Source organism: Pseudonaja textilis, chromosome 6, assembly GCF_049901715.1.
Source record: "Pseudonaja textilis isolate UNSWEBS1 chromosome 6, rPseTex1.2, whole genome shotgun sequence".
NCBI classification, from domain to species: Eukaryota; Metazoa; Chordata; class Lepidosauria; order Squamata; family Elapidae; genus Pseudonaja; species Pseudonaja textilis.
In genome coordinates this window covers 21,871,401-21,896,727 of record NC_141995.1, presented here as the reverse complement: position 1 = coordinate 21,896,727, position 25,327 = coordinate 21,871,401, and the positions used below count along the sequence as shown (strand labels likewise).

The window sequence follows — 25,327 nt, the reverse complement described above, 5'->3', positions numbered from 1 at the left end:
TTGTGTGAATTTGATGGGAACCAACTTGAGGGGGCTTTAAAAGGAGAGCAGTATTTCCAGATGCCAAGGCAGAATGTTATGCATACTACTGGTTGCTGGAAAACATTAGTAAGAAAATGCCAAGGCCCTCAAGTTTTATTAATGGTTTACCAGAAATGCCTGATAGATAATTATGTACAAATGCTGATCTTTTACTGGCTGTCTTATATCCCATTAAAGTGATTATAAATATTTAGTCATCAGTTCCACATAAGTCAATTTGTTTAGTATCATTTGTGCATTTCAGAAAGATTTGTTAAATGAATCAATTATAAATTGCAAGAGATTTTTGTTTAAAATGTTAAAATGCTGGGATATAGAAAGCTGAGATCCAAGATTGATTTTTCATCTATGTGCAAAAATGAAAGAGTTGCTGTATAAAGATACCATGTACTAAAATACCTTTGAGAGGCTTTTCCATAAAAGGCAATGTGAATAGAGTAGATTCCACAATTTACTTGTCAGTGAATCAACAAAACAGAATCTTAGTAATATAGTTTGTATGATATGCTGTGGACATTCTAAGTTTTAACTGGAAATCTGATCATAAAAATTGCTATATTAGCAAACATTTCAGAGACATTAAAAATACAATAACTCATCCAATAAGCTATGTACTTATAGATAATAAAAAGACATACTGCTGATTATTCATATTCTTAAGAAGTTCAGAACATATAAAATATTCAGATTATAGTGCTTTTTCTGTATTTATTACACTCATGCAGAGTTTATATCCTTTCAAATTTTTAAAAATGCTTTTTTGTAAGTTTATCAGCAGTTGTTGTCACCTATAAAGCTAAGATTTATTCATGGAAATTAGTGAGATATCAAGTGGTAAAAACAATGAACTCTTGTGACATCTTAAAGTAGCATTTCCCTTTTTTCTTCACTGCCAAAACTCTCAAAAAGTTCTTTTTACTACTTATCAGAATGTCCTTATTTAAATGCTCCTGTGATTTGTATATTATTAGTCAAAGAAAAAACCCTTTTACCCAATTTAGGTAATTTACCAAGTTTGAGAACTGTCTTAAAAACTAACAAATTATCTTCAAGGAATGATAATCCACTGAGGATGTTCTGCTGCTGTAAATTAAACTAATTAGCCCTTTGGAAAACCTTTTGATAAATTTAATACCATATACTATGCCACCTTTGTATCTATGTTTTAGGGATGTAACATGCACACATATAGAAAATCATATCAATGTTTCTTTACAAATATCCTGTATTTTTGCTATTCAGTATGCAAATTCAGGATTATCTCAGCAATACTGGAACTGGAACTAGTGAAAATAGCCATCCAAAAACATAAACTGATAAATACATTTATCACATTGACTCATGGCTTAGTCATTTTTCAACTGTTGTACTGCAAAGTACTGTACATAGAAGTCACAACTGATCCAGACTGCGTAGTGTGCACTATTCTAGGTGTCTTGCAGTTTGTCTGTATTATAGTCCTACTGTGCAAGCTGAAATGTCAAGTGTTAAATGTTTTTCTCCTCAGGTATTTTTGCACTGTATAATGCTGTTTGTTATCCAACAGAAAGAAGCTACCCTACCATAGTTTGCCAGTAAATGGATATTTTGTTCTGATTAATTAGCCATAATAGTCATTTTATGAACAAGCATATTATAGAAATCTAAGCCTGTTTGGAAAAAAAACATTTTCTTAAAATGAAATTGAAAAAATGAATATTGAATATAAATATTAATGTTTATATAATCTGAGATTTGCTTTTTCCCCCCTTTAGTTCTCAGACTATTGTCAGAAGAAAAAGGATTTAGAAGAAAGCACCAAGCAATCAAAAATTGGGCGGCAAGATACTGTAAGTTTTATTTCAGAACATTGATTAGCAACCAATCAAGCCCCATTTGCCATGTGTAATTTTGCGTGGTGACTCAAAGGCCCTAAAAACATTACTATATGACAATATCATCAAATCTTGTGACATTTTTTATACTTTTATGGTGCTTTCTGAAATAATTGGGGGAGGGAAATACCATGGCATCCCTGTTTTGCCATGTCCCAAGTCTAGATGGAATTCCAATTTGAAAATATTATAGTTATATATGTCAGGATGAAAGTATAGGTTTTCTGTAGGTGGCAATTGTAGAATGCAGGGCTGTCTGTGTTACCTAAAGCATAGCTCTGTAATAGGACTAATATTATATGTTACATGAGGGGAGTTTCTTTTAAATTCTATTTCTAAATATATTTTAGAAATTATTTTATTTTTAAATCCTTTTATAATTTGTTACACTTTTCTTTAAAGTTATTCATATCATACTAGATTATGAATGTGGATTTATAAGGACTTCAACTAGAGATGCATTCTAATAATCTGCACATACTTGAACTGGTATTGCCAAAAATACACATGCTTTTTCACTTAGCCCTGAAATATATATTTAACAGATATAGCAGTATAAATTCTGTCTAATTGCTGCCTCCATAGTTTTTGATTGTAAGAGATGCAATATCCAGTTCGGTTGCTCTGTGTATAGACTTTTAGCTGCCTTATTAAGACAGTTTGTTGCCCGGGATATACCATTGTGGGGGTAGCCTATATTTTATATCCCTTCATACACTTCGTAGTTCAAGAATGTCCACTCAGGAAATTTAGGATGACCTCACCCCAGCTGCACCGGAAGCAGTTAGATGGTTAGCTTCCTTAGATACTGAATTATAACATCTATCGCATTGAAATTCCATGGCTCTTTCTTATGGTGATTTTATTATGGTTTTATTTTAATATACTATCTCCTATATTGTATTGTCTGCATATTAATTATAATACTGACACTTTATTTAAATTAAATTTGCATATGCTGAATAAAATAAAAATTATGTCTCATTGTATTACTGTCATAATAATATTGTGCTTGTTAGAGTGCTCTAGTATTATCTGCTACATTTGAAAGAAATTGGATTCTCTGTATGCACAGTGACCAGAACATTTGATACATTTTAATGATAATGATGATTATTTTATTTTGGATTCTCTCAAATTAAATGTATTCAGGCAGAACGTGCAGCACTAATAAAGGAACTTAGAGCCTTACAACAGAAGAAAGACCATCTAAAGACAGAAGTAGATAAATATAAAGAATGTGATCCAGATATTGTTGAAGAAATCCGTAAGTTTTGTTTAGTATTATAATAGTATACTGATTTTTTTCCAGGACTTTTCATAATAATCCCATTTTCATAGCTTTCAAACAGTGGTATTTTCATTGATGATTGTTTAACTCTTGATACCTCCTTCCTGGTCACAATCACTATATACTTCCTTTTTGGTGTGTGGGTGGTCGTTGTATGCTAAGAGTATGAGTACAGAATATAAAGTATGTTTTGGAAAACATATAAATTGTAACTTGGATTAAGATGTCATATCTGTCATCTTGGTTTTTCTTATAGTGTGGTTATGACTTCTTATGAAAGGACCGGATAAATCTATGTCAAAGATAACTATGGAGATTAGTGTCTAAGGAGACAGTCAAGTGGCATAGAGAAGAAAGAAGAGAAGACTTAGAAAACTGGTTCAGCTGAATTGGTGCACATGTGAGCAGTGGATAAAATAACATCATAATGGCAATATAGTCAGTGAGATGTGGTTATTTTTGCCATTTTTGCTACCCCTGGTTGCGTTAGTATATGACTATGGTTACCGCCATTTAGATGGCTAATGAAGATCAGTGCAGCCACTATTTGTAAATTAGGCTTTCACTTTGAAATCAATAAGGCTGTCTCAGAACTTAGCTGTTGAAATGAATGATATTATAACCATGTTAGAAGATGTCTGCTAAGAAGAGGAAAAACTGTTTTGTTGCATCTACCTACTGACCCTCATGGGTTCACACTTATTTATTTATTTGTTTGTTTGTTTATAAAACATATAGAAGAAAACAAGTATAGGTATGAACATAAACATGAACAAATGAAATAAATACAGATAAATGGGGACAGTAAGACAAGCGTGGTAGGCACGCTAGTGCGCTTATGCACGTCCCCTTTAAGGACAGACCTCTTAGGAATGGGGTGAGGTCCATGGTAGACAGTTTGAGGTTGAAGTTGTGAGGGATTGAGGCTGTCACAACAGAGTTGGGTAGGGCGTTCCAGGCATTGACCATCTGTTGCTGAAGTCGTATTTTCTGCAATCGAGTTTGGAGCAGTTTACCTTGAGTTTGTATCAGTTGTTTGCACATGTATTATTGTGATGGAGGCTGAAGAAGTCATTAACAGGCAAGATGTTATAGCAGACAATTTTGTGAACTATGCTTAGAACTTAGATATGTTGACAAACAGATATAGGTTAAAACTATTCAGGCTGAGTGCGGAATCCCTTTTTACAGAGGAGACAGGATCAACACAAAGGCTCAACACAAAGACAGTAGGATTTAGTAAGGATAATAGGTGAATGACGACAGAAGTCACTCTTTGTAGCTATTTATAATAGGTTGATTTGAATAGGACCTGATAGCAGGCAAGATTGGTTGGCAAGAGCACAGGAATGAAACAATTCTGGAACAATTTTCTGTTATTTTCCATATAACAGACCTTCAGAAGTTCATCTCTTCAGATATCATGTCTTCCTGTGGTTTTCTTCAGAGGGACATCCAAAACTCTAGTTGATTTTTTATTTTCCTTCCCAGGTCTCTTATCGACTTGGTTGTTCTCTGAACAGGGTTCAGATTATCACTGTGTTTCATAATATATGGTGCTCAGAACTGGGCACACTATCCTAAGTACACTCTGACTAACTAAGAGTAGAAGGAATGAAGACTTTTCTTCATCTGAACACTACTCTGACTGATGTAGTTTAGAATTAGTCCACTTCTCTCCCTTCTCTCTCCTGCATAATACACCTGATTCATATTCAACTGTGATACTCCAAAGCAGGTAGATTATTTTCACGTATACTTCTGCCATATATGTTTCACCCTATCATCTTATATTCCTGCCTTGGATTAGGTAGAATGTGCAAGAAAACATTTTCTCAAGCAGGAGAAAAAAACATATCTGAAGAAAAACAGGTTAGATGCTTTGAACTTATGGATTAGGCAATCAACTTTGAGGTAGTAAAGTTACCTGGAATATTAAAATTCCCAGCAGCATTATCTTCTATGTTCTCTTTCCTTTCGTGTTCTCTTTTATCTTCCAACCCTTCATGGGTGGCTTTAACTGTTTTGGTTTGGGAAGAGGGTTCCATACCCCACTTTTTTTTTAAATGTTTGTATTTCTGTAAAGCTCCACTTACAAGTTTTATATTTTTTTTCTTGTGCATGACTGGGACAACTTTTTTATAATAATTTTTATGACAGTTTAAAAATACAAAGGTTAAAAAATGAATACAAACTGAGAAAAATATAAAAAGTGCATAAAAGAAAAAAAATATAAAGAAATTACTTGCTTCTTCATTAAGACAAGTACAATTTCAGTAACTTATCACCATCCCTATCATTTATATAAAAGAACACTTTTTCCCAAGTTATATCTCATCTCTTATTTATGAACAAATTATAAACATAATTCAGTCCTAGTCAGCAAAAGTCCCTTTGTGTTACCAGAAATAGCAACATACATGTTATAGATAATCAGATCGGTTTCATATTTATTTTTAATACTATTATCTTTTTCTTTAAAAATGCAAAACAATCTCTTCTTCGTGTATCTGTTATCTATAAACAAATTTTTAAAACCTCATCATTCAGACTCAGGCAATAAAAATCCATTAACAGCTACCAAGAACAACATATTAAGAATCTTCATCTTTTTAAATCCCAATCCAAAATAGCCTGATTCTCAGTGGTATCTTCTTCCAGTTCCTCCTTTAAGCCTATTTTTATGATGGTAGACATCTTAATAGAAATTTCCTAGTATATTTTCCCAAATACCCTTGAATTCTTCCAAAGTTAAATAAGTTTTCCTTTCTGTATTTGTGGGGTTTCTTTTTTTAATTCTTTCTGATTGCCTCTAGTGTCCAGCCTTCAAAGTCTCCTCTTATCATGTTTTTCTCTAACCGGTAACATTTTTCCATTGAAAAACTTTTTATACTTAGATTCAAAGTGTTGTACTGTATCTTTTAAACAGAATTTTAAGCAACCCACAAGAAAGATTCTTATAATTTCAAGATGTTATTGCAAATCCAACATTCTAATCACTTTTTGCTGTCCGTTTCAGGTTTTTAAAATTCTTAAAACTTAACACATGAAACTTTTTTTTGCTGAGGATTAAAGAAGAATCATGTAGTATGATGAAACTTGTGTCCCATATTCTTATATCTAAAAGCAGTTAAGAAGCAATTTTGTAAAGTGATTAAGAAAGGAAGTGAGCAAACCCAATGTACATTTGAAGTCTCCAACTCATGACTTAAACAAAGCTGACTTTTCCTCAACTTCAAGAGTTCTAAATCAGGAGTGTCAAACTCAAGGCCAGTGGGGTCCTAAGATCAGGCCCACGGGGCTGCCCTGGAAACAGCGATGGACTGGCGTGTTGTTGCCTCTGCCAACGAAAACGGAGCCTGGGAGGGCCACGAGCAGGAAGCCCATGGCCTCCAGCCCTCTGCCAGTGAAAACAGAGGTCGGGCTCCGTTTTCTCTGGCAGATGGCTGCAGGACGTTGATCTGGCCACGCCCATCCTGGCCACACCCACTCCCCCTTGAAGTCAACCACAATCCTGATGCGGCCTTCAATGAATTTGAGTTTCATACCCATGCTCTAAACCCTGAAAGTGCTCCCTGTTTTTGTCTGTTTGCGGGGAGCCTCTGTTTGGAACATGCTTTAGTAATATAAGTTTTGAAATTAAGTTTAAATGTCAGGAATAAATGCTTTCAGTTGTTAACGGCATGTTATTGGTAGTAAAACACTCATACAAGTATTTGTGGATAACAAATACTGAGAAGTGATCACTTAAAATATATTGTCTAATCTGCTTTCAGGGTGTGAGTAAATTAGCTTCTCCTTTCCTTTTATGTAAAACTGCCTCTTTAGTTTTAGTTCCTTTTACTTTTACTGGATGAGTTACAGTATATCCTTTGTGTAAAGAAAATTTTGGATGATCCTGTTTGCTGTTTTCCATGAAATCATTAGTTGCATGTATATAGGTAAGCATTATCTTTTGCTACAACGTGTATTATAGATTTCTCTTAAATTGAGAAAATGCATAAGCAAAGTCACATCTGCCTTTACACTTCAGAGCAGGAAATATTAAAAGTTAGGCCTATATGGAACTGCATTGTTAAAATATTTGTTCTTCGAGTATTAATCAGCATGTGTTTTAAAATCTAGTAATGCCAATAACATTGCTATTCAAAAACCATTTTCAAGGATTAAATAACAAAATATATAACTTGTCTTTTACCTAGTTTGTTTGTCTTTGTATTCAGCAGTGGAAGATGATCTAAAAAAATCTACTGCTGTATTTTTACATAACTACACAGTTATATAACCACACAGAGTAATTCCCAGTCTCCCACCCCTTAGACATCTGGATAGGAAGCAGCTTGTCTTTATTATTTTGTATTAGTGCGTATATTACAAAAGTGAAAAAAAAGAACATAAAGCAAATTCTTCCTTTTATCATCTCTGAGCTAGCTATTTGTTTCATCTCATAAAAACATTGCTAATTACTAAGATTGCACTTCATATCTAGCTTAATGATACAGTGCAAAAGTGTGGAAAATAAAGCACAGAAGATTTCTAGTTGATATATACAGTTTATGATAAATGGTGGCCTTATGGCGACTTATAAGCAAGAGTTCAAAAACTTGTTCTGACAAGTATATTGCTCTTTCAGGGACTTTCCAAGGATTTATTGGATCACTACTATCCACTGTATCCATTGACTTTCCTTTTCTCGTTTCTTGCCAAACACAATAATTCTTTTTAATCCATCATGCACTTACATCAAAGTATTTAAGTTTCTTCTTGCTGATTCTTGTCTCAAGGAAGCAATTAGCCTTTGTTTGATCCAGAACTGATTGACTGTTTCTTCTTGCAGACCCTGGTACTTTTGTAATGACCTCCACATCCATAATCCAAGGTGTATGTTTTTCAGTCTTTCCCAGGCTTCCCAGTTTTTCAGTCTTTCCAATTTTCACAACAATCAATTACTGTTAGAAAGACAATGCTTTAATTATTCTGATCTTTGCTGTGATTGAAATGTCCTTATTTTGCATGATCTCTTCTAGGTTTCTTTACCTTCTACTCTACAGTTATCTTCTCTATATTTCTCTGATACACTGTTTCCAGCTATTCCATCTATTCTCATTGTGAGAAAATTCTCACATCTGTCAGATAAAGTCTCAATGTCATTTGGAATTGGACTTTAGCTAGGGAGGTTTTTTTGCAAATGTCTAAGACACATCTGAACCCTGTTATCCAGGAGAAGCTTGAGGCAGTTTATTCTGAAGAAATGAGTAGAGCCATTGCAGCTTTAAGCTTGGTTACTTGTGTTCTAGATCTATTCCCCTCCCTGTTAAAGCTTCCTGGAGGTGGCTTGTGGCTGGGTCCAAGTGGTTAATTCCTTTTTGTGAGAGAAGGTATACTTCCTACCCTGAAGGAAGAGATGGTGCGCCTCCTTCTCAAGAGGTCTTCCTTGACCCACCTTTTCTAGGTATCTTTGGTCCAGCCTCCAATCATTCGGGAAAGATTGATGAGAGGGTAATTCTCAGCTTCAGAGAACCATGGATGAAGAAAATTATTTGGGCCCTTTTCAATCTAGGTTCAGGACAGTGTTTAGTACAGAGATGGGATTGGTTGCACTTGCTGATCACCTTTGGAGCAATTGTATAGGCCACAGGTGTCAAACTCACCGCGTCACATTGATATGTGATGTATCGTGATGTTTTTCCCCTTTGCGGAGCTGGGGTGGGTGTGGCCTGCGTGTGACGCATCTGGCCCATGGACCGCCAGTTTGACACCCCTGGTCTAGTTCTCCTGGCTCTATCAGCCATTTTTTATACCATTGTCCCTGATACCCTTTTTGTCTAGCTTAAGAGTTTGGAATTTGGAATCATTGTTTTACGGTGGTTCTCCTCTTTTGTCAGTGGCATGTTCCAGTCCATGTTGGTGAAAGAGTGAGAGACCCTCAGAGCTTAGGTGTCTCCCATCTACTATCTATATGTCTTATATCCCATTATATCCAATCTCTGCAGATCTGGGAGATGATGAGCTGACTTCAAGTCAATCCTGGCAAGATGCAGTACTTTGGGGTTTGGGTCCCTCGGGAACTGGTGACTTGCTATCTTTATGGTGTTGCACATCCTCAGATTGAATTGGTGTGCAGTCTGACGGTCCTCTGGGATGTTGTTGGGGGGTGGGGTTTGCACGGATTTGTCTGGTGCAGTAGTTGTACCCTTTCCTAGTTCAGGAGCCTTTGTTAATGGTCCCTCACATCTTAGTCAGGTCCCATTTTGATTATTGCAATGTGTTTTACATGAGCATGCCTTTGAATACCACTTGGAAGCTACAAGTGGTCCAAATGGAACAGGACTTACAATATTAAGTGTTCTTAGGTATGCCCACATTATACTTTGTAGAGCAAGTTTCATGGGCTCCAGATTTCCTTATGGCTTCAATTCAAGGCACTGGTTATCACTTTTAAAGCCCTGCATGGTACAGGAACAGATTATTTGCAGAATGCCTGCCCTTCCCATGAGATCAGATAGGGCAGGGCTGTCAAACTCACGGCCCGCAGGCTGGATGCATCACATGCTGGCCCGCCCCCGCTCGGTTTTGCGAAGGGGGGGGGGGAAAGTCCCAATATATCACATGACGCCACCATGACAACATGAGTTTGACAGCCCTGAGATAGGTGAGCAAGCTCCAGATCCCATCCCTGAAATCTTGCCACTTAGTAGTAGCTCTCAAATGTGCCTTTTCTGTGGCTGCCCCTTACATTATGGAATCCCTAATGCCAAGGGTGATTTGGCAATTTCTGCTATAAAAATCAAATTTTTTTCTTAAAAATAAAAAAAAAATATTGTACTGTCTTGTAATATCACTTTTTATTGTCAGCATTTGACCATAAAATGTTGACCTTGAATAGGTTTTGCCCACAGTAGGTTACTCTTCTAATGACCTAGAGAACAGTCATTGCTTTTATAATAGTTGTCTCATTAGTTAAATACAAAGAATTATTCTTCCAGAAAAGTGCATAGCTGCAACTCAGAGCGTCTATCAACTATAATTTTGGAAGGTACTGGAATAAATGAATCCAAACCAAAGTTAGAATAGCATTACAGATGCTACCTTTTGGATGGGTGGGGAGGATTTATCGTATACTGTGTTACTTGATAACTAAGTGAAAAGTGTTTCAAAGTATTTGGCTATTGTTAACCGAAAAAGAGACTCTCAAACTTGCTGGTTGGTGCATATTTGCAAGCTGACAGCTCATACTGGTCCAAGCTACTTCTTGTTTTGTAAATTCAGCTATGCATGCTTGATGTTTTTTCAAGGTCAAAAGTTTCTTTTTTCTTTTTCCTTATTTCACTACATTGCCAGTATATTCTCAATGAAAATTCAAATTATATTTATTTTTATTAAAGTAATAGTTTGTTATTTCACAATCCTCCACACTTTCTAAAATAACAACTTCATAAAAAGGTTGATGGTTCTAAGTAATGCATTTAAATTTCCTTTCCTGTCCTTTCTCTTTCCCTTTTGCTTATAGTAAAACCAATATTAATACCTAAAATAGTATATTCTCAAATACAACAGTAGTATGCATAAATTTTGTCTTGTTAGTTGCCTTCCCACAAAGTATTTTTCCCTTTGCTGACAGTGGAAAAACTACTAGAAGAATTTTGAATGTCTTACAGTTTATCTAAGATATAAAGTTATTTTATTATTTTTCCATAAATATATGACTGGAACGATATATGTATAACTGTATTATATCTGCAGTTGATACTTCATATGTTTCTTAGTCCTCAGTTAACCATTACTCTTTCGGCGACTGTTCCAAGTTGCAATGGCACCAAATGGGTGATGCTCCAACTGCCACATCATTCTTTTAGTCGTGTGTTTGATTCAGGCACTTGGCAACCACTTCCCACTCACATGGTTGCAGCAGTGTGTGGTCACCTGAGCAATGTCAATGGGGAAGCCAGAAGGGGAAGGTCACAAGTTGGTCCCATAAGTCACCTCTGCCATCTTTTTTTTCTAAGGAGCCCGCTACAGAGTATGAAATCAGTTGCATCTGCCCATACACAGCACACGCTGAACCTGCAATCTGTAGAACATGCACATCTGTTCAATATTTGCACAGCACTATAACAGTATTTTCCTTTTGTGGCTGCACTCATTAGCATTTACCCATCTGCTGGCTTGCTTGCAGGCTGCCCAGAGCCTTTGACTTCATGCCGGCTTCCCCATTGACTGCTTGTTGTAAGACAACAGTCTTTCCAAGGTCACAAGTCCTGGTCACATGAGGTCTTCACTTAATAACCTGCAAACTTTGTTTAATCGTGACCAGGATTACCGAGATTACCCACATCACTTCCTGTTGGAAGTTCCAGTCCCAATTGCTTTTGTAACTGGAGGACTACCTGTGTCCTTGAAATAGCGGAAGGCCTGCTCCTTCTAAATCTGCTTCCCCACACAATATACTTCTTGATGTGCCACCAAAACGAGGCCAGCAAGGCTGCTACCCTCACATGGAATCAGGGCTGCACTTGTAGATGACTGCTGCCTGTAAATTCAGAGATAAGAGCAAGTGCAGACGAGAGAAGCAGGGAATAGTATCTCCTTAGAAGTTTTTTTTTCTATTCTACAGAGGCTTCTAGTTTTTCTGCTCTCGCTATTTTTTCTATTCTGGAGCAAGCACAGAGCTGTTCCAGGCAAAGAAAAAAAAATCCAACCTAAAAATACCCTTTGGTTGCTTGGGTGGGCTCTCTCTAGCAGAAAAGCACAAGAGATATTAGAGTCTCAGAGCCTCATGGCTAGAGAATGAATGGTCCTGCATCAGGGCATCTGGAAACCTGGTCACCGACCTCCCTCAGCCTCTGGATCAGAAAGTTGGTAGATGGGATTGTATTGCATTTTCTGACAGAAAACTCTATTTGCCTGTCAGATCAGCTTGATTTAACTTTAGCCTGCCCCACTGGAACAGAATCAGGAACAGAGATAGAAACTCCACATGATGACATGTCCTGAACAAATTTTTAACAGGTCTTCATGTCCTGAAAGCAAGGAGGGTGTCTTAATAATACTTAAGCAAATAACTGTTTGTCATAGAAGTTGACAAAATGGTTGCAAGTTATTTATGTGACTTCTGCAATAACAAGTTGAGTGTTCTGTCTCTGTAAGCCAATGGAGTGGCGGTTTAAAGCAAAGTTTTATTTATTGTACATTGGAAGCTTCAGAATTGTTTTATACAGGCTGATTAAAATTAACTCACGAGATAGAACATTGGTCTGTAGTCCTGTTTTGGGCTAACATTGGCAAGATTGTTAACATTAATTTGGATGTATCACTATTTATTCAGGCTGCCTACATTTGTCTTAGAATTGTGGATTTGGGGTCTGGCTAAAAATATTACACAATACTTGCAGGGGAAATCTATAGCTGACTTGTAGCAACTTTATTTATTGTCTATTAATATTTGGTAGAGGAGTAAGGGGTGACATCTTTAAAAAATACAATAAAGGTTTTTTTCAAAAAAAAATTCTATTTGTATAAGAATATTTCTTAACATGTGGGTTGCAAACTCTTGTGAACTATAATATAAGCCCATCTTTTTACAGATATAATTGCGAGAGAGAACAAGAGAAAAGGACTCTGAAGAAGGAAAATGTTGCAAAAATGCACAAGGGACTCAAACACTAGGCTAGAGAGGAAAGACAAAATGGGCTGTGGTTGTTATCACACTCTGTCTGCATGGGAGGAAAGAATGAAAAAACAATTTATTGCCTTCCAGTTTTTTGCAAGCTGCAGGCATTTTGAAGCAGGTTTTTTACATCGTCTTTTTTCCTTTTCTTTGATTTCAGTGAATAAGAATGGCTATGTACAAAATAAGACCCAAATTTCAAAAACTATGCAAGAACACTCTATTATAATTGGTGTTTCAAATTTTAAGTATTTTTGCTTATTGCCAATAAATAGATTTATAAAGTTGTAAAGTTTTATCATTAGTTTGTTTAATATTTTGATTAAAATAGGATTATTAAAAGTAAATGAGATTTATTTTTGATCCTACACTAACTACAGTGAAATAATATTATTCATGATTCATTTTATCATTTCAGGGAATATATATCATTTTAGATGAGAACTTGTCTTTGTAATGTAATTTACAGGATCCTTTTTTAACCCTATTTTTCCTTTGTTTTATTTCTTTAAAATTTATTATTATGATTTTTAATCTGAAGCTAATTGATCTCATCTGCAAGTTTTAAATAAAATAGTTCTTTATGTTATAGGGTAGGGCTTGGAGTTGGGTATTGTCCTGTCACATATTTAACATAAGTTTATTTTGCAAATTAAATCTTGCTAATACAGGTAGTCCTTGACTTACAACAGTTCACTTAGTGACTATTTGAAGTTACAACGGCACTAAAAAAAGTGACTTATGACAATTTTCACACTTACGAGTGTTGCAGCATCCTCTCAGTCACATGATTTACATGACATCATTGACAACTGATTCACATTTATGACTATTGTATTGTCCTGGGTGTCATGTGATCCTCTTTTGCGACCTTTTGACAAGCAAAGTCAACGGGGAAGCCAGATTCACTTAACAACTGCATTGCTTCACTTAACAAATGTGGCAAGAAAAGTCATAAAATTTGGCAAAACTCACTTAAATTTCTCACTCAGCAACTTTAATTCTGGGCTTCATTCTGGGTGTAGGTTGAAGACTATGCAGTGTAAATGTGTAACAATGAAACATTTAAAGTTGCATTAATTTTTATCATTCCTAGAGACAAACATATACTGACCACTGCCACTAAAAATGCTAGACAGATACTGACAAACCAGGGCTATAGGTGGATGTGAGAACTATAAATAATTTCAGGATCTCACTATGGAAGCCTGGAAATCAGAAAATGGAGAGAGAGCAGTACAACCCCATTTGCTATAAGAGCAGTTTCCATATGTCCCAATAGCCGTTTCCCTACAGTCTTCTGAACAATAGAATAACAGAGTTGGAAGGGACCTTGGAGGTCTTCTAGTTCAACCCCCTGCTCAGACAGGAAACCCTACACCATTTCAGACAAATGGTTGTCCAGACTTCCAGTGTTGGAATATTCACAACTTCCGGAGGCTAGTTGTTCCACTGATTAATTGTTCTAACTTTTAAGTGATCATATGCTAATCTACTGTAGAAATGTTTTAGTATTATTTTGGCATGTGATTAAATAATCTCATAAAATCAGTGTATATATATTTTTTGGCGGAGAGATGTTCACCTTAACCAGTGTTGTCTGTATCTATAAGCAAACAAACTATTGGTGTAGAACTTTGGATACAGGAGCTTTTTCACCAGGGCTGTCTTAATGCATAGGCCTGATGGGCACTTGCCCTTGGGCCCCACAAGCACAGGGGCCCCATATTAATATGTGTATGTTAACCCTTTAATACACCTTGTATCATATAAATACAGCAACATATTTATTACATTTTACTGCATTTTTAATTAATTGGTGTTATTTTATTAAATAACATCGATTTTGTTGGAAGTGCCAATAAAATAAATATATGTCTAATTTTATCGACCATTCACATTTTTATTCACGTGAGTAGCTGTCATAGGGGCCCCAATACACTGCTTTGCCCGGGGCCAATAATGCTGTTAAGACGACCCTGTTTTTCACTGTATATTTATGAACTTTACTAGCTGCCAATTCCCATTTTATAAATTGTCCCATAGCAGAGGAAAGTGAATAACAAGAATATATGAACTGGCACATTAAGAAGTTACCCAAATAATTTATAATAAATGAGCAAGGGATTTTTACTAAAGGGTCATGATTCTGTAATTCATCCATGGGTTTTTTTTTTATAAATGTATTCATCTTTAGTGAAAAATACAAATAAAAGCATTATTTCAAATAACATTCTTCATTATGCACCACAGAATTCAGGTAGCCTAATTTTTAAATGTTTGTACACATTGTTTCTTCTTAGAGCATAGCCTCTTCTAATTCAGTGAAGCACTAAAGGATTCTTATTTTCCTGTAGTATAGCCAGATATATGCCATCTTTCAGGTTGAACCTTAACTTCAAAGGGACAATAAAACATTTTCAAGTTATTTAAAATGCATAATAAGTTTAAAAATATAGTTTTATTCTTTTGAGTCTGTTAAGTTATTGATCTAATGAATTGCTTCTATGGAATTTTATTTCTTTATTTGTTCTTCTTTTTAGGTCAAGCAAATAAAATAGCTAAGGAAGCAGCCAACAGATGGACTGGTGTGTCTGCATTACGTTATTTTACAGCATTCATTCTTCTGTGAACAAAAATCAATACATGAAAAGATAACAAGTTTTAGCTTTAGATTGTAATTACTATTTTTTTTTACATAAAACTGATTTATTTTCCAGAAAAGAGATTGCTGAAAACCCATAAAATGACGATTACTGGTGAAGCTTGCCATTGCTTGTAATATAATTTTTGTGATTTCTGATTCATACGTTTTAATGTTTTTGTTTGTTCTTAGTTATAGACTCAGTTTTTGCTAGGCATCACTTCTGTTATTGTTTAGGTGCTAAGCATTTTATACACAGATTGCGTGTGACAATCTTCAAGTAATCTGCAAATAATGATGGTTGGTGCAAACTAACCAAATAATGAATGAATGAATGAAAAGCAATAAAATGTATAAATCAATTTGAAGTTACTTGGGATTTTGGATTAGAGTGCACAGCAGTATATGATTTATGGTAATTACACAAAGCAGCTGACACAATAAATGGGCTTCCTCATTGTCAGATTATTGTGAATGATGATATGAATGGTTTATGATTTTACATTGTAATTACAATTTAATCACATTACGTCACATTCCACATTGAGACAGTTTTCCAGGAACAGTCATGTGTAATCAAGTCCAAACTAATTGGTATGTAATCATGTTTCAGCTCCCTCAATTTTATCACTGAAAATAAATTTGCATATGTTACTTAAAATGAATCAATAAAACTGCAAATAATTAAATAAAAAGAATTGACAACTATATGAAATTTCTGGTTCATTTAAATAGTTTTTAGAGACTCTTTCACAGAAGTTCAGAAGTGGTCATCTGGGAAAGACTCTTCTTGATTATAGAACTGCCATCTACCAGGGTGTCTTTGACTTACGACCACAAATGAATCCCAACTTTTTGTTGCTAAGGGAGTTTTTTCCCATTTTACAACCTTTGTTGTTAAGTAAATCATTGCAGTTTTTAAGTTGTTAAATAAATCTTCCTTTTGCCATTGACTTTGCTTGTTAGGTGATCATATGACCCCAGGAAAACTGCAACCAAACATGAATCAATTGCTAAGCATCTGAATTTTGATCATGTAACCATGGGGTTGCTTCAAGTATTGTGTTTTTTTAGTGCCATTGTAACTTTGAACAGTCACTAAATGAACTGTTCTAAGTCGAGGACAACTTTTATTTAGAATTGCATTTGGCAAAGTGTTTATTTTTTCCAGATCTTATTTTAAAATGTTTTTTTATTTTAAAAATCTTTCCCTGTATTGTGAATTTATTCTTTTGAATTTGCTATTTTTATTGTTTGCTAGTTACTGAGGGTTAAAAGAATAACATATTAAGTATTTGCAAGCAAATTGAATACTTAATTTCTTACCTTGTGATTTTTCATCTTTTTATAACAGTTTAGTATCAATTGCCATGTGAGCAGTTCCTGGTATAAAATTAACTTATTCTAAATTGGAGAAAACTGTGCTAAACATTTTATATGTCATATATGTCATCATATACTTATTCACTTCATGACATATGAACACCTATCCTTATTGTATTATTTTTCTCAAAAATATTTCCCTCTAACTGCTGACAAGTTTTTTTGAGCAATTATGCTTCATTAAGTGCAATTCTTTCAAAGTTACAATCAGTTTTATAATTTTTGTATCTGTTTGATACCGGTACTAAACTGGATGCGAGATACCATGCAGGAAATATTGTGACACTTAAATCAACAGGAAAAATCAAAGCATTCTAAAACCTAGACTATCATAATTTTATTCTATTAGGTTGTAGGGAAATAGATTGGTACTTCAGTCTTCTGTTTCAGTGTAGAGAGGGAAGGGTTGGTTTCTTTTTTTAAATTCCTGAATGAAAAAGAGTGTCAAGTTCTAAGCACAGTAGATTTTGTGCTGAACTGTTTGCCCTGTGCCTATGGCGCAATCAGTTGTCTTTTGGAAAACTTACTTCTGAAGTGTCTCATACAGAAAATTTCAGTGTAGTTCTTATCCTCATCTCTACGTGAGAATTGGAAATCACAAAATAATCACTGTTTGATCTTGCAACCAAATAGGTAGTTTAGATCTGAGGAGGGGCCTCAGGATGACAATTTGTAGATCTGTTAATTATCTTGAAACATTAAGGGTCTTTTATTATGATTATCATTATAAACACTTGAAGCCCTAATATCCACTGTTTTCCATGTACTTTATCTACAGATAATATATTTGCTGTAAAATCTTGGGCTAAACGGAAGTTTGGATTTGAAGACAACAAAATTGACAAAACATTTGGTATACCAGAAGATTTTGACTATATTGATTGAAAGTTTTTTAATAAAAAGGATGCCATATAACTTAATATTGTTCAAGATGCTTTTATTTTAAATTGTATTTCATTCCTACCATTACTTGTACTGATGTTAATAAAATCTGAAAACACTAAAGTAATTTTGCTGTCTTACACTTTGATCTTCCTGATAATTGTCTCAAACAGAAAGTTGTTTACAGAGTCTATGCTTTGAAATCTGTGGTATTAGTTGCATGATAAAAGTAACAAGCTAGTCCTTTACAAAACATTGAAAGAGACAGGAAGCTATTTTAATCGTTATAGAATTATTTGAAAAATTAAAAGGCATTAAAGGTTTTTAATGATACGAAGGATTTTTCTCTGGAAGTTGAGTGGAATGTATTGAATATCTTTTCCACATATTTAATTCAAAAAACCCAACTTCAGCTGTATCATTAAATAGACTGGTTGTTTTATCCATTTTCTTAAATTGAAGTGAAAAACACTGAACTATTTTAAAAATCTAAAGAAAGGCAATTCATATAATTTAGTGGAAAAAAAGAATGTACAATGGTATTCATGAGCTTTTTACTGACATTTGATGAGAAGCTTGAAGATTTCAGTTCTTAATCAACAGATTTCATAGCATTCATGAAAGGGTTGAAATATAAATCCACTTATTCATGCAAGCGTACACATACACAACAAAGAAGGAAAAGTGTTGCTTGAAAAATGTTTAATATATGATTAACTGAGCCTCTTCATCAACAGTAGCTGCAGGAGCTCTACTCTAGGTCCCCTTGTCAACTTCATTAGTTCTGTGCTTTGTTTTGTTCTAGCTTATATTATTTCAATTCATCTTCGGTAAACCTGTTCAGACCTCCTGCTGAAGTTAAAAGGCAAAATATAAATATTTTAGTTGATTTTTTTTCACACTATCTATTTTTCTTCTCTGTATCTCAGAATGCTTGTTTCAGTATAAGGACACAAACACAGAGAAGCCCAAGCTTTTCTACGGTATACAAATATGACTGCTGATAAAAATTGGTATTGCTTATCCAACTTCTCTAACTCTTTCCAGTTTTTGAACAAAATACATACTTAGCGTAATATATCCATATATATTTCTCTATGCATTTAGCCAATCTGTTTTCATATATGAAATCGCTAAATAAGGTATATTTAATCCATTATCTTGTTGCCCTGCTCATCCCTTAGGACAATCCAAAATAAAGTGTAATAGTTGTATAAATTGTACAATAAAGTCTGTCATAATTGTAATTTAGCCCTGCATTAAAATATATGAGTTGTACATTACTTATTATGGGAAATAATCCCAACCCTTTATTTTGTACATGAAATATACAGTATTTCTAAAGATTTCAATTTGGTAATCACCAAATTGAAAGTCTGGCCTTTAGGAAATGCACATGGCCAATTTGCAGGTATTTTGTTTTTGTATATTGACATCGTTACCAAGACTCATAACCCTTCGTGAATTCAATCTCGAAGTGGCTTTAGTTAGCTCGTTCTTCATGAAGATTTCATCATCAAATTTCATTCTTGCCAGCTTTGTAAGATAACATGATTCTTTTTTTTTTTTTTTTGTAGTATTTCTATGGACATATTTTAAGATTTACTTATCTTCTGAAGATCGTTTGTATGAAAAATTGTGGAAACTTTACTCGGTAGTTTTCTCAAACTAGGGAGGATAGCTGTAGTTAACGTTAGTGTATGGAGTATTTTATTCCTTCCAACTATCTCGCATGCCTCTAACTTGTTAGATTAATATTCTCATTATATATAAATTTTATTGAATTTACAATTAAAAATAACATAACAACATTACATATGCAACGAGAGAGAAAAAGAAGAAAGAAAGAAGGGAAAGAGAGGGGGAAAGGCGAAAAGAGAAAAAGAAGTATAAAAGAAAGAAAAACAAAAGACGGAAGAAAAAGAAAATTTAAACCAGACAGATAGATTAATATTCTCAAGGCTATAACTTTCTGTACCTCTTTTCTGTACTATAACTTTCAGTACCTCTTTTAGTTCCCACATTCCTTCTCTGGTAATGGCAAAAGGAAGATATGGTCCTGATTCTTTTTCTAACAGCTAGATCAGGTATTTAGGATTTTTATTTAAATATAGTTTCCTCCTTAGTAAAATGATAAGCATTAATCTTCTGGAATAGCATCCACTTTCAAAGACTTGAATAGCCCAATCCTGCAGTCCTTTTAACGAACCTTGAAGATCTGGTTTTTTTGCCCCAAACTCTGGAACTGTTTGGGATATAAATCCACTTGGATTAAACCATGTTGTATTTGATGGTGGCGGTTCTCTATTCCCCTATTATAATATACTTTGGGGGGAAATAATACATTTGGTTTTAATTTGCACACTGCCTGGAGGTGTTGTAAAGTTGGGCAGCCTTAGAAATCGAAATTGTTAAATTGTTAAAATCAAATAGTTGAAACAAATGCAGAAAAAAAGGCAAATTTACTGCCATTCCTTCAAGCAGCATGCATGCCTATCTTGCTGACAACCACATATACAAAATGAGTGTCTGCAATGGGGGACCTCCACTGCCCATGCAAATTAGGAAGAAGAAAATCTCCACTTTGTACAGGATGTGAATGACAATAGTGTGCTGACAAAATAGAACTACAAGACCTCTTCCTGCCAGGCATGCTTACAGATGCACAGAGTAAGAGCCACATAACTCATTGGAACTTTTTACAAGGTGATCATGCAAGCATTTCTTTGTTCTTGTAGCTTAGCACTTAGCACTAGCTCTTACTGGTTAACTCATTTCTTTTCTAAACAGAAAATTCAAAACAATTAAGTAGCCTTAGGATCCCTTCAATAATTTTCATTGCAGATTACATGGAATACAATTTTCTACTTAAAAATAGGTTGTATTCCAACAGGCTGTTCATAAGTCAATTTTTAAAACGATCAGTGTATGTATGCAATTCCTTTTTGACTTCTAGGATGGTCTGTGTTCCAGCAGTCATCTGCAGCATGCCAGCAACTAGGTCATGTAAACAAGCGCCATCCGCAGGGTACAGGTAGCGTGTGAAATCACGACCCGTCTGGTCTACAAAAAAATCATCTCCAAGAAATCAGTCGCTGGTGCCAAAAGATTGGTGTGGGGGCTGTTCTAGGATCTTCTAGGTTGGAGTTGTAGACAGCTTTTTATTTTTATTTGATTTGATTTGTCAATCACTTACAAGGTAATAGGTATAAGTATAAACATGAGTAAGAATACAGGAAATAGGTACTAATAAATGGGGACAATAGGACAGGGACGGTAGGCACGATAGTGCACTTATGCACGCCCCTTACAGACCTTAGGAATGGGGTGAGGTCAATAGTGGATAGTTTGAGGTTAAAGGAGTGGGGGTTAGAGGTTGTAACAACAGAGTTAGGTAATGCATTCCAGGCATTGACTACTCTTGCTGAAGTCGTACTTTCTGCAATCAAGTTTGGAATGGTTAACATTGAGTTTGTATCTGTTGTGTGCTCTTGTATTGTTGTGGTTGAAGCTGAAGTAGTCATTGACTGGTAGGACATTGTAGCAGATAATTTTGTGTGCTACGCTTAAGTCTAACCATGAGCGGTGTAGTTCAAGGTTGTCCAAATCCAAAATCTCAAGCCTGGTGATATAGGGTATTCTGTTGTGAGCAAAAGAGTGTAGTACACTTCTCGTTAAATACTTCTGGACTTGTTCAATTGTATTAATGTCCAATATGCAGTGCAGATTCCAGACTGATGAGCTGTATTCGAGTATTGGTCTGGCAAAAGTTTTGTATGCTCTAGTTAGCAATTTCAATATTTCTGGAGGAGAAGTTTCATAAGATTAGATTTACAACTCTTAATTCCTTTTTGGCAATGTTGTTACAGTGAGCTCTGGCGCTTAAGTCATTTGATATAAGAACTCCAAGGTCCTTGACAGTGAGGATCATCAATGAGGTCATATCTGCCTAGTTTGTATTTGGTGTACTGATTTTTTTTACCAATGTGTAGGACAGAGCATTTGTTGGTCGAGATTTGGAGTTGCCAGATATTTGACCATACATCACCAAGGTCTCTTTGAAGGATATTAGCATTGTCGATGGTGTTGAATAGTTTTACGTCATCCGCAAAGAGGACGCAGTTGCTTATAAGGTGATCGCAAAGTTCATTTATATAGAGTATAAAGAGTGTGGGTCCTAGAATGCTGCCTTGGGGGGACACAGCTATTAACTGGAGCAGGGTTTGATAGAGCGCTCCCTATTTTTACTATTTGTTGCCTGTTTGACAGGAACGCAGTAATCCACTTATGAAGGGATCCGGAAATGCCGGAAAATGCCATAGGAGTTTAGTTTTAACAGTAGTTTGTCATGTACCACTGAATCAAAGGCTTTGCATAAGTTTATGTAAATTGCATCTATAGCTTTACCTTGGTCAAGTAGAGCACTCCATATGTTTTTGCAGTGTAGGAGTTGAAGATTGCAGGACAATTTTATCAGAAAAAGTTGATCAAGTTCATAAGTTGAAATTGCAAAAGAGTAAGACTTTCTGTAAATAGGACTAACCATAGCATAGCAGCCTGTATGTACTTAACCAGAGAATAAGTGTAAATGAATGTAACAGAATTAATGTCAATATTCGTATACACAGCTTGGTGCTTGCTGAGGTCAGATTTTCAGTTGGTCTCCTTGTTTGTCTTGACTACACTTTCCTTGTTTAGGCACAGGGAGAATGGTTTACATGTGGGATTATGTTTGTATGTAGATGTGGACCAATTAATTTCGCACATGGAATGTTTTGTTAAATATTCATTCTCATGACCTTGATTGATTTTGGAATGAGGCCCTTAGAAGTGTAGATATTGTATTTATAGGTACCTATTGTGTCATATGAAGATATTAGTTGGGACAAAAGTATCTGATATTATTTTCAGTAATAGTTGACAAGGAAAGAGAGCTGAGGAGCATCACAAATTTTTGCATGAACTTATAACCATTTTTCTGGAATCTTTCTTTTGGGAAGGGGGGAATAATCTTAAAATCAAACTTTTTCATATATTAATTTACAATAAATTAGAATGGATTCTGATCACATTACCCAAGCTTATTTTCTTTGGTGTGCTTATTCCAAATACATAATTTTTGCAGTTTTCCTTACTTTAATATACCTTTGAATATCATTTTCTTAAACATGCACTATATGCGGACGTTTGCCTATTTTTAATTTTGTCCAGTTTTCTATATAATTTTTTTCTTAGACTTCAGGATTAGCTTGCAGCAGGCCCAGGCATATTATAAGTCTACTTTGGTCTTTATCTAGATTTAATTTTTTTATCTAGCACAACGTACTTAATATGTGCAATATTGGCTTTTGATCGCTAGACATAGTATGTTTAGATTTGTGTCAGTCTTAAAATTAGACTGTTTAACCTTTTCGAAACAAGTTACCAATATCATGGCACCTCAATAAACTAGTCATAATATTTTTACAACTCTCTCTCTCTCTGTGTGTGTGTGTGTGTGTGTGTATGTGTGTGTTTGTGAAATGTTTCATAAGTTATAATGCAAGTACAAAGAGTTAAAGGATTATGAAATGCTATTATTAACAAATATTGGCTTCTTGTTTGTATTCAACATGACATCTGCAAAGGATTTAATCTCCTGACAGTTTTCAAGGCATATTCTTAACACAAAGGCACATCTTCTGTAGCACACATCAAATATCTTATTGAAGAAAAAGTGCCATGTCCATTTTAAGGTTTTTAAAAGTTAAGAGTGGCTGAATAAAGAATTAAATAAATAGAATAAAGCAAAGGGTAAGATTGGCACAAATAAATAGTAAAAGAAGATTGGACATAATGGTGAATTAAGGGATACAGACTATATTTACTAAGGTATTCAACATATTGGTCCTCAGATTTACTCAATGGAGGAACAAGTGAAACAGTGAGGTCCAAAAAGTATACCATAATAAAACTGTATTATTTGACAGCTGGCCACTAAATGAATAGGAATTTTTGTGAAGTTTGTGACTCATAGAATATAAGAAATGGAGAGGCTTATAGATTATTTAATCTAACAGCTCCTCAGTGCAGGAATTCCCATTACAGCTTCTGTTTAATTCCAATGAAGTAATCCAGTAATCTCCCACCTGTTCTCTCATTAATTGTTACTATTCACAATGTGCAAGTTAACTCTATTCATAATTCAATCTTATTATTTCTTGCCCTGCCTTCTGTAAAAACTTCTGTAAAAAAGCTTGTCTCCTTTACATACCTGATGACAGTTATTCTGTCTCTGTGTGGCATTTTCTTAAATAGTCTTAAACATATGCAATCTCCCAAACATTCCTTGTCAGGTTTCTTCCCCTTTGATCTTGGCTTTTTTTCACTTTTCTGTTCATTAATATTTTTCCTAAAATGGTGTAAGAACTGGATTATCTGAGTAACACAGCATATAGAAGAATTAAGAGTTAGTCTTGGTCTTGACACTTTATTTCTGCTGATGCAGCCTAGGACTGTTTTTTCTGTACCTCTATGACACTGTTCACTAAATTCAAATTGTAGTACCCTATTCTTTTATGTATACTGATTTCTGTGCTGCCCTAAATTAATCTTGATTAATGTTCATATTACAACTTGTCAATATCTTGCTAAATATTGATAATCTTCCAACTTCTGTTGCTTCTATCTTTGTCTGATCTGCAAATATACTGGAATTAATATCTTTATTTTCTGTTTGGTCTTGCTATTGAATTGGGAAGCCTTCAAAATGTGATACATAAATAAAAACTGTAATAATTGTATTTTCTAATTTCTTATTGTGCCATTTATAAGTTCTCTATGCAGAACAGCCCATAGCTTAGATTGGAGCCTACACTCTTCAACATTTTCTCCTAGGTCATTGTGGAACTGTAGACTTATTAGCTACAATTGTTTAACCAACTACTGGTAAGTTATTCCCACTCACATTTGTTATCTTCCATACTAGAGTCTCACTAGTGACTTTTTTAAATGTTCAAATTTGTTCAAGGTACACTGTTCAGTGCATTCCCACTGTGAGCTAAATTGGTTATTCTGGTCAGAAAAAGGAATCTGAATGGTTTAGAATGCTTTATTCTCACTAACCTTGTGTTAGTTTGTTCACAAACAAAATGTTTAAAAAAGTCAGCCAGTTAGCCAGTTATCTATGAATGTTGGTACTGGTAAAGAGTGTCTCCACAACAAACACTGACCTTTCCTTGGCTGTAAGAATGGGCTTATGTGTTGCCTTCAATGGTGCCACTTCATTTTTATTTTCTGCTACCAAGATCCTCTTTTTTTCTCTCCCTTATACTGAACCCATTGTGCACTTACTGGAAAAACTTCAAGCAGAAGTTTGGTCAAAAGGGTTAAAGAACAAGTTTTAATTATACATTTCAAGTGTAAGCAACAGACTTCTTTTAAAGCACGGGTTTGGACTTCTCAATTGCTAAGATGTATATCATCAGTTTCATTGCAACCATTGTGTACAAAGTATGAGTCAGTATTTAGTTGAGAGAAAGATTATGTGAAGTGTGGAAGGTTCA

General features: G+C 34.8%; 1 protein-coding gene across 3 annotated transcripts in view; it reads left to right on the top strand.

Moving 5' to 3' along the window:
* MND1 (meiotic nuclear divisions 1) overlaps positions 1 to 17,910 on the top strand; it is a 35,299-nt gene extending 17,389 nt beyond the window's left edge. The window contains exons 5-8 of one of the 3 annotated variants that reach the window (XR_015744094.1): positions 1,797 to 1,871; positions 3,069 to 3,183; positions 15,418 to 16,112; positions 17,680 to 17,910. Coding sequence is in view for 2 of the 3 variants with exons in the window: in XM_026697816.2 (XP_026553601.2) it covers positions 1,797 to 1,871; positions 3,069 to 3,183; positions 15,418 to 15,462; positions 17,680 to 17,786 (342 nt within the window). In the remaining variant the exon portion in view is untranslated. The remainder of the gene's footprint in view (positions 1 to 1,796; positions 1,872 to 3,068; positions 3,184 to 15,417; positions 16,113 to 17,679) is intronic. The other 2 variants (XM_026697816.2, XM_087936008.1) reach the window with 2 other exon arrangements.
* Positions 17,911 to 25,327: the final 7,417 nt, after the last annotated feature.